This window comes from Rhinatrema bivittatum, chromosome 2, assembly GCF_901001135.1.
Source record: "Rhinatrema bivittatum chromosome 2, aRhiBiv1.1, whole genome shotgun sequence".
In the NCBI taxonomy this organism is placed as follows: domain Eukaryota; kingdom Metazoa; phylum Chordata; class Amphibia; order Gymnophiona; family Rhinatrematidae; genus Rhinatrema; species Rhinatrema bivittatum.
In genome coordinates this window covers 823485853-823496729 of record NC_042616.1, presented here as the reverse complement: position 1 = coordinate 823496729, position 10877 = coordinate 823485853, and the positions used below count along the sequence as shown (strand labels likewise).

The following is a 10877-nucleotide window of genomic DNA, read 5'->3' as shown; positions in this document are numbered from 1 at the left end:
AGTTTGCCCCATCTCCATTCTGCTGGTAGAGATGCATAACCCACTTGTTCTGGATTGATCTGACTAAGATGCCAAGAAATTTACATTTTTTTTTATAGTGCAAGTATATTCAAAGACCTTAAATTTGTTTGAGATTGGCCTCCTCTATATATTTTTTATACATTGCTGTTTTGAGGTCTAGGTGTGCTCTCCTGCTTGGAATTGAATTGGTGAATGAGGACACAAAGTAGGTTAAAAAAAAGGGTTTTAATGTAAAAAAGATATAAATAAATACATCTGTATCTACCATATGTAACAATAAACATACAAATTAGATGGAGACTTTGAAACTGAAAATCAGGCAGTAAGACAGCACACAAGGCTTCTCAGAGGCAGTGTCTGAAGAGCTCTCCAGTGAATCCGAAGACAGCTCAGTGCCATTGGGAAGGCTTCACACCCAACGCCAACTGGTGCACTCATTCTAGACATAAACCAAAGATGATGGGGACTGATTCAGAAAGGGCTTTTCCCCCCATTCTGTGTCTAAGGAAAACCTTTTTCCTGAATAAAAACAAAACAGAGCCCTACAGGCACACGAGGTAGAAAAGCCACTGACGTGCTGTGTTTCTTCACCAGTCTCCATAGGGCAGACAGAACGCGTTGTAAAATCAAGTCAACCCTGAGGGAATTTAAAAACTCAGGAGCTAAAATCTTATCTGATAATACCTTCACAGAAAGCTTTCAAAATACGACCCCCGACAGTTATCTGCAGAGCCCCAGGGTGACTCCCGTCCCATAATCTTCCCCAGTGCCTGCAAGCTCACACCCGAGATCACAGGCCGACTGGCATCCGATCACTTCCTCCGGAACTGGCAGATCACAAGCCGACTGCCATCTGATAACGTCCTCCGCCATCACAGACTTCACTTCCATCGGATGATCTCTTCTGTGGCAAGGCGGATGAGTTCATTAAAATCAAAATGGATGTATTTTCTCCAGTACCTGCGGTCCTTACCGTAAACCTGAGGAGGGTAACAGGGGCTCCCTGTTTCACAAAACAGAAAGTGAAAGGTATTGTAATATAGCAGGGGGGCTCAAACTGGTCCTCGACCCCCGCCAACCCCGCACCCCAGCGAGTCAGATTTTCAGGATCTCTCTTAGCAATATGCATGAGATTTATTTACACGCACTACTTTCTACAAAATGCGGAAATCCCGAAAACCTGAATGGCTGTGGGAGCCTTCAGGACCAATCTGCATACCCTTGTAATACAGAACACTCTGCTCTTACCGTGCTTATGTAGAGTTTAGCTTAATATAAGCTGGAAGGTCCTGCATTCTGATTACTTAATGTTGTAATACTACAGTGATCTCCTGGGCCACCTTCAAATTGCACATCTGTTAATGCACCAATGAACGGTGAGGCAACATGAACTGATGTCATCACCAAGCATGTGAGCCACATTGCAAGGCCATGACTACAAGAGTCTGCTGAACACACAGTATTGACTATGTAACCGTTACTGAAATTCTCAGTAAGACACTGAGAGAGGGCCAAATCCACTCATAACTGCGGAGACCCCAGCAAAGGAAAACTGGTTCTCACCTGCTAATTTTCGTTCCTGGAATACCACAGATCAGTCCAGACTCCTGGGTCTTGCCTCCCCGCTAGCAGACGGAGACAGAGAACATTTCACTGACACTGCCATATAACCTGGTGTGCTATCAGCAGACCCTCAGTATTGACCTGTACCCAAGCCAAGATTCATACCATAACCAACCTAATGAAATAGAAAAAAAACCTCCCACAACGAGCAGGAGAGAAGGTGGAACCCCATAACGGAAAATTTCTCTTCCCAACCACAAACCAGGAGAACAATCCTGAAATACTGAGCAATTCTGCAGCATATATACAAAAGAAGTACTAGAGGACTCTCCTCCACAAGCAGGGCAGGACTCTGGACTGATCCATGGTATTCCAGGAACGAAAACTAGCAGGTAAGAACCAATTTTCCTTTCCTGTTCATATCCGGATCAGTCCAGACTCCTGGGATGTACTCAAGGTTCCCTAATTAGGGTGGGACTGTGAGAGTCCCGTTCAAAGAACACTCTCACCAAAGCCCATGGCCTCTGGAGCCTGGACATCCAAGTGATAATGTCTGGCAAAAGTGTGCAATGACTTCTAAGTGGCCACCCAACAAATTTCCTGAATTGACACCTGCTGACACTCAGGCCAAGAAGCCACCTGCGACCAAACAGAATGAGCCCTCAATCCCACCAGGACAGGATGCCCCTTACAGATATAAGCCGAGCCTATAGCCTCCTTCAGCCACCTCGCTATCTTGGATTTTGAGGCCTTGTGCCCCATTTTATGCCCAACTCCACAGCTCAAAGAGATGGTCAGACACCCTGAAGTTATTGGTGATCTGGAGGTAACGCAATAAAGCTTGCTTTACATCCAAACACCTCAGGTCCCTTGTGTGCGGTGTTGATACGTCCAAACTTGGGAAAGCTGGAAGCTCTACCATCTCACTCAGATGGAACGCCAACACAACCTTCGGAAGAAAAGAGGGCACCATACGCAATGAGATCCTGGAATCCGAGATCTTCAAAAAGGGCTCTCTACAAGACAATGCTTGCAGCTCCGAAATTCTTCTGGCCGAACCAATTGCCACCAGAAAAACATTCAAAGTGAGATCCTTCACAGTTTTCCTCCTTAGAAGCTCAAAAGGAGCCACACACATTCCTCTTAGGACTAAGTTAAGATGCCAGGAAGGACATATTTTCCATATCGGAGGACGCAGATGCTTTGCTCCCCGAAGAAAACATACCACATCCGGATGAGCGGCCAAAGACATTCCATGTACCTTGCCATGAAGACAGCCCAAGGCTGCAACCTGCACCTTGAGAGTGTTAAAGGCCAAGCCCTTCACCATCCCTTTCTGCATAAAGGTTAAGATGTGTGCTACCGAGGCCTGAGTAGGACATAGGACAAGGAAGTGGAAGTCTTTCTAGCTAGCAATAAGATGGAAATAACATCCTCCAGATATCCTTTTCTCAAATGCTTCCTCTCAAAAGCCAAGCCTGACCCAAAAATACTGGACCCTAATGAAGAAGCTTCAGCATATGAACGAGCCTCAACAGACCATTTACTGCCAGAATGATCAGGTCCGTAAACCCAGGATCGCCTCTCCTGGATGATTTTCTATCCGCCGTATGACCTTGCCCAGCAGTGGCCATGGGGAGGGGGGGGGGGGGGCGGACATGTAAAGAATCCCTCGGGGCCAAGGTAGAATGCCAAAGCGCTACTTGTGACATAGCAGAGCTATCGCCTCCTCTGACAATTCCTCGGGTCCAGCTTCTGACAATTGAGAAAATCTGCTTGAACTTTGTCCAATCCGCCTATGTGGAATGCTGCTACCAATGCCAGATGCTGCTCAGCCCAGAGAAACAACTCCCGGGCCTCCTGGGCCACCGCCCGACTCCCGGTTCCCTCTTGTCGGTTGATATAGGCCAGTGGTTGCATTGTCCATGCAGCCTCCTCAAGTGACAGCAGAAGATGAAACTGTTCCGACAAAGGATTCCACTGGGAAAAAAGAGACTTTTGCAGAAGCCGCATGTGTGCAAAAGCTCAAGGAACTAATTCCAACGTCGATGCCATACAGCCTAGCATCTGAAGGTAGTCCCAGACTCTGGGCACCGCAGTATTCAACAGCCTGCAAACCTACGTCTGCAGCTTGAGAATGCGACTCTCAGTAAGAAAATCCTTTCCTAACCTGGTGTCAAGAATTCCAGAACTTGAGACGGGGTAAGCTGACTTTTCTCCAGATTTACCATCCAGCCTGAGACCTCAACTGCTGCAAGACCTGAGACACTGCTTGACTGCAGAGGACTTCTGATTTTGCCCAAATGAGCCAGTCGCCCACATACGGGTGAATCAGAACGCCCTTCTTTCTGAATGCCACTGCCACAACCACCATCACCTTGGTAAACGTATGTGGAGACATTACCAAACTGAAAGGAAGGGCACAAAACTGAAAATACCTCCTGAGGATCGTGAATCTCAGGAATCGTTGGTGATCTGGGTGAATTACTACGTGCAAGTATGCTTCAGTCAAGTCTAGAGAATCCAGAAACTCTCCTTTGTGGACTGCTGCAATGACCAAGAACAGGGTTTCCATGTGAAAACTAGGAACCCTGAGAGAGCCACATTCACCTTTTTCAAGTCTAAAATTGGACGAAAGGATCCTTTTTTTTTGGTACCATGAAATATATGCAATATCTTCCTGTTCTTTGTTCCCCCATAGGTATGAGATCAATAGGTCCCAGTCTCTTAAATGATCCACGGTTTCTTGGTCCACCTTCCTTTTGCTGAATGGAGCGCAAGGGAAGACCATGAACAAGTCACGAAGTGGTCAAGAGAATTCTAATGCGTAACCATCTCTTATCATGCTTAAGACCCACTGGTCTGTCATGATTTAGGCCCACTCCTCGTAAAACCGAGTCAGTTGCCCCCAATAGGACGAATTGATGAGTGGAATGGCCTCGCTTCATTGTGAGAACTTAGCTCCACCAGATCCCTGGCCGAGACTACCCCCGTTTGGCTTTCTGCCCCCTCAAAAAGACTAGCTCCAGGATTGTTGCCTCCCGGCTCCTTGTCTCTGGGCTCCCGCCGGGGGCCTTCTCTGACGAAACCTTCTATTCAGCTGGAAATGAAAACATCCCACAAAAGAACCCTTGTTTCCTTTTGGCGTATCCTCTGGTCTCTCCAAGACGCTTTACGAGCTCCTCCAAGTCCTCTCCAAATAGAAGCTTTCCTTTAGTCCAAGTTGCACTCAGGAGCATTATCTTTCAAACATCTGCCAACCATTTCCTTAAACAAAGGAGACGCCTGACCAAGACCACCAACCTCATAGTTCTTGAAGTCCTGATGAGGTCATACAAGGTATCCACGACATAAACAACTGTCACCTCCAGACAGTCTACCTGTTTAGCCTCAGACACAGACAGTGATCTCGTAGCCTGCAACTGCTGTACCCAGTGCAGGCTTGCCCTCTACATGAAGTTACTGCAAACAGTAGCCCGTATGCCTAACGCAGACCCCTCAAAAATCTTTTTGAGGTGAAGTTCCTATTTTCTGTCCTGCATATCCTTCAGCTCTGCTGAATCAGCCATAGGAATGGTGGTCTTCTTAGTGACCGCTGACACAGACGCGTCCAACTTAGGGAGCGCTAAAAGATCAAGAATGTCTTCAGGCAACAGATACAATTTTGTCATCGCTTGGCCTATCTTCAGGCTTTTCTCTGGAGTATCACACTCCCTGACCTCCAACTTCTTCACAGATTTGTGAAAGGAGAAGGCATTTGCTGGGTCCCTTAGGCCATCCATGACTGTGTCCATGCCTTCTTGATCAGACTCCTCCTGGGGAACCTTGATCCTCAATTCTTCAAGAACATGGGGAATCAAGAGCCACAGCCAAAGACTGCAGGATTTGCACTTCTGCCATCTGCTGGAGACAGAGAAATACTGAGGGACTGCAAGTGGCACACCAGGTTATATGGCAGTGTCCTTGAAACTTTCTCTTTCTCCATTTGCTGGAAGGGAGGCAAAACCCAGGAGTGAGGACTGGAAAAAGCACTTTGACATGAATATTTGGCACAATTCACATCCTAACAGAATTGTTTTTAAGCAAATTTTTCCCAGTGGGATTGTTGCTATGCATAGGAGCAATTAACCCGTAAAAAAACCAAGCAACTATCAATTCTTGTATTTGAAAGCGCACGTTGGAAAAAAAAACAGCACAGGTGCTTATCAATAAGAGGCACTTCAGCCCTCAACCACTCACACCAGCTGCAGTGGTGAGGGATCCCGTCCTGGTCCTAGCAACACCTTGGAGTCTAGATTAGGTCACGCCGGAGGGACATTGTCTCTATCGTGCTTGCCTCTTCTCTCTCTAGCTGTTATTCTTAATTCTTTTCTACCCACCCCTCTCTGCCCATGCAGAACCACCTGTCTCACAGCCTTCCAACTTCTGAAAGCAGTCTCAGCCACTATTCCTGAAAATAACCCGAAGAAATCCAGGCACTGGAATAAACACATATGGACTGATACAGTACAGTGCGCACTGTTAACCCTCTATTGGACGCGCGTTTTCGAAGCGCTAGCGTTACCCCTTATTCAGTACGGGGCCGAAAACGCACGTCCAATCCCCCGAACCTAATAGCGCCCGCAACATGCAAATGCATGTTGCGGGCGCTATTAGGTATTCCCACGCGATTCAGAAAGGAAAATGTGCAGCCAAGCCTCACATTTTGCTTTCAGAAATTAGTGCCTACCTTCTTCAGACACCAGGAAAGTGCACAGAAAAGCAGTAAAAACTGCTTTTCTGTGCACCCTCTGACTTAATATCATGGCGATATTAAGTCAGAGGTCCCGAAAGTTACCAAAAGTAAAAAAAAAAAAAATTTGAAGTCGGCCAGCGGCTCGGAAACCGGACGCTCAATTTTGCCGGCATCCGGTTTCCAAACCTGTGGCTGTCAGCGGGCTCGAGAACCGACGCCAGCAAAATTGAGCGTCGGCTGTCAAACCCGCTGACAGCCGCCGCTCTGGTCCAAAAGGAGGCGCTAGGGACACTAGCGTGTCCCTAGCGCCTCCTTTTGCCTGTTTTTACCGCCGGGCCTAATTTGAATAGTGAATCGCGTGCACAGGAGAGTGGCCTGTGCGCGCACTGGGAGAGCGGGCATTCACCCACTCTCCCGTGGACTTTACTGTATCGGGCAGAATCTTGCAGAGTTTAACTTTTGAGCATTTAAGGGTGAGGAATTATTTTTGATCAATTACAGTTTTTATGAATGACAAAAAAAAATAATAATGCACCATAGTATAATTAAAGATAATTTTGGTCTTCATTCTGATCAATCAGGTCCCAAAAAATATTTTATGGACAGGCATGAAACATGAGGGTAGACAATGTAATCTCAGGCTCTTTAGTTCATCAATGAAAAAAACGGCACATTCTTTTTAACAGAAATAAAGGGGCTTCTTTTAGCAGTCCCAACCTAAGAAATGCAAGCCCTGAAGTCAAGGCTACTGAAGTTAAGGCTGAAAGACTCACCAATCCCATGAAAGATGCGGGCAATGGCTCTGCCTGAGAACCTCTCCTCTTGGTGGATGGACAGGAATTGCCGGATATCGGAGCGGATCTGGGCCTGGCAGTCCTGCAGCTACACAGAAAGGTGCAAAAGAGGAGTAAGCACGCTGTACCCCAAGGCAGCGCACAGCACACAAGCAGCGGGAAAGCGAGCAGCGGAACCCGGTTAAATGAACGTTCCCCCTTTCACACGGTGTGTGTGTGGTTTCCACGAGAGGCTCGGGGGCGTCCATCCCTATGTGCATGCTCTGCACAATAACTACATTACTGGCACGTTTCAAAGACTTCTAGCTATGCTAATATATGAAAAAGTGCCATTCACTTTCATCATCTTTATTTATCAGATATCTTGTAATACAAATGCCCAAAGCTAACTTACAACATTAAAATACAAACATGAAACTCAAAACATAAAACAACGTTACAGAAGCTGTCCAGACCACTCTACTTGCACATGGTCAGAGATTTTTATATGTTGAATGTGTCATAAAAACAGCGCCTGCTCAAAAAGCTAAAAGGTAAAACTAGTCGGCCGTTCCCTTACGTTAGAGGTTACCAGGGTGGATTATGTGGAGGTCACCTGTATTTTCAGACCATGGTGCTGAGCACAGAAACAGTAACAGAGTAAATGATAACGGATAGGGCAAAGTTGCTTACATCTGTAAACAAGTGTTCTCTGTCGACAGGATCAATCAGCCACACAAACGGGCAAGGTAATTCTGATGGTGCCGGGACAGACAAGCTCTCAGAGCTCACAAAAAGCCAGAAGGAGCAGCCATTCCCCGTGCAAGTCTCCTTAGTCTTTATGGCAAGCTACAAGGGAAAGGTGGGAGGAACTGTGTGGATGAGGAGGAGAGAAGGTGTGAAGGGGAGAAGGGGGAGGGGAGAAGAGTACACATCCCCCCCCATGACATTTCCACCCTTCACCATCCTCTATGCACAACCCCCTACTCTCCCATAGCCACAGGCACACACATGCACCCCCCATGTACACACACACACAAACATCCCACACACATAAATACCTGCATGCACAATCCACATCCCACACACATACCAACAACCACACCCCTCCCCACACACACACACAACATCCCACACACACATGCACCTTCATTTATTTCCTGATACACACCATTCACGCACACCAACCCCATAACAGGTACATACAACCCACAGGGGTGGAGTGGAAAAGTCGAGAGTGTGAGGGGGAGAGTGCACAGACCCCCCACCCAGCTCACTCCTCCCCAGACATGCACACACACCAAAATTCATCCCTAATACCCCTCAAACCAGCCCCATAACACACACACACACATACATCTTTCATCCCCCCAGACACGGGGGGGGGAAGAGGAAGAGGAGTCTGGAGACTGCAAGGGGAACAGGCCCATCCACCAGCACAGACACTCACTCTCACCTTCCCACAACACATACACATGGGGTGGAGGGGAGGAGAGGGAGGGTGGGTGGAAAATGAGTAAGGGTTCCCCTCTCCCAACACACACACGCTCCACTCACTTCCCAGTACCAGTTACACATCCATCACAACACATACACAACATTCCCAGACAGATGGGGGGGTGGGGGGAGGGAAGGAATGGAGGTGAGGAAAGTGCCCATGCATCACACACCACTCACACCCCCACACCAGCCCAACAGCACAACCCACCTACACCACTACCCCACCATTTACTCCACTCCCACCTATTCCTCACTGTCCCCACCACCACCTGCAACCCCCTACCTTCACTCCCTCTGCAATCCTTCTGACCTACTCCTTCCTCTCTCTCACACACACACACACACATACACACACTCTCTCACTCACACACACACACACACACACAGAAAATGTTCATATCCAGCTGAAGGAGTCAAACAAACTTGCATTTTGACGCTGCCATCTAAATTATCACTCTCTCTTTTTTGGGGGTTGCCTTAACTCCCCTTAATTGAGTGTGCGTGGATGTTAATGTTATATGGTACTGCTTTAAATTTCTCTCCTTAATCTCTATCTGTTATGTCCAATCTTTATATCCAATCTTTCAGTTACTATGTGAACCGGTATGATGTCCCCACAAATACCGGTATATAAAAGTTTCTAAATAAATAAATAAATAAATGTCTCTGATACAAGGAGGGGGTGGGCTAAATAATTCTATAGCGCTCTCCATGCTCTCTCTTTCATTAAAAGTTACTTGCCCTGCTCAGCTTGCATTTTCCACCTAAGTTTGAACAAGGAATCTGGAGTGGAGAGCCCACTGGCAGGGTTGGTGAGCGAAGTGACCAGGGGGGGCAGACCCTAGCCTGTTTAAATTTGTTTTAATAAAGGTTAAATGATTATTTTATTAGTTGTCCTTGTTTTTAGTCTGTATATCATGGTTTTTATTATAGGAATATTGGTTCTGAACTGCTAATTTTCGTTCCTGTAGTACTACTCATAAGTGCAGACTCCTGGGTTTTGCCTCCCTGCCAGCAGATGGAGACAAAGAAAGTTTCACTGACACTGTACATAACCCAGTGTGACTCCTGCAGTCCCTCAGTACTGACCTGTACCCAAGCCAAGATGACAGCAACAACCATAAATTTCTAAGCAAGCTCGCTCCCCTCCAACGAGCTGGAAGAAGGTGAAGTTACCCAAAAAGACAATGGGGAAACTCGTTTCCCAAATTTAACACAAGCGATCAGCATTGAAAACCTCCAACTCCGAACTATATACAAAGTAACAGTATGAACGGCGGATTCTCTCCCCCCCCCCCCCACCAGTAAATGGATGGGTGTCTGGACTGATCTGTGGTACTACAGGAATGAAAATTAGTAGGTAAGAACCAATTTTCCTTTCCCAGTACGTACCCGGATCAGTCCAGACTCCTGGGATGTACTTATTTTCCCTTTAACTCAGGTGGAACCGGGAGAGTTCCACTCGTAGAACACTCACTAAGACACATGGAAGCCGGAGCCCCGACATCCAAGCGATAATGCCTAGCAAAAGTGGGCAACGACTTCCCAGTAGCCACCCAGCAAATTTCATGTGGAGACACCTAATGTGACTCAGCGCAGAAAACCGCCTGAGAACGCATCAAATGCGCCCCTAAACCCCCCGGCAGCGGACACCCTTTAGAAATGTAAGTCGACTTGATCGCTTCCTTCAGCCACTGCACAATTGTAGCCTTAGACAACTTATTTCCCTTCTCTGGACCACTGGACAGTACAAAGAGGTGAAACGATCTACAAAGAGGAGATGCGATCTATGGAAATCATAAGTGACCTTCAGATACCTCAATAATGCATGCCTCCAATCTAAGAGCCTAAGCTCCCCCACATGAGGTGTAGAGGAATCCAAATTCATAAAAGCTGGAAGCTCTACTGTCTAACTAAGATGGAACGCTGAGACTACCTCAGGCAGAAAAGAAGGCACCATGCATAAAGATACCCCTGAATCAGACATCTGTAGGAAGGGATCTCAACACGACAGCACCTGGAGCTCCAAAATTCTCCTGGCTGAACAAATAGCAGCCAAGAAAACCACTTTAAGAGTCAAATTTTTAACCGTAGCTCTCTTTAATGGCTCAAATAGAGCCTTACATAATCCTCTAAGGACTAGATTCAGATTCCAAGATGGACAAATGTTCTGCATCTGAGGACACAAGTTCTTAGCTCCCTGAAGGAACCATATATAGAAACATAGAAATGACGGCAGAAGAAGACCAAATGGCCCATCTAGTCTGCCCAGCAAGCTTCACACA

The 10877-nt window shown here is 46.9% G+C and overlaps 1 protein-coding gene across 1 annotated transcript in view; it reads right to left on the bottom strand.

Annotated features, from left to right (window-relative positions):
• Positions 1-233: 233 nt before the first annotated feature.
• Positions 234-10877, bottom strand: part of RECQL4 (RecQ like helicase 4) — a 160153-nt gene continuing 149509 nt past the window's right edge. The window contains 2 exon segments of the mRNA XM_029592339.1: positions 234-1024; positions 7093-7201. Coding sequence (XP_029448199.1) covers positions 903-1024; positions 7093-7201 — 231 coding nt within the window. The 3' untranslated portion in view covers positions 234-902.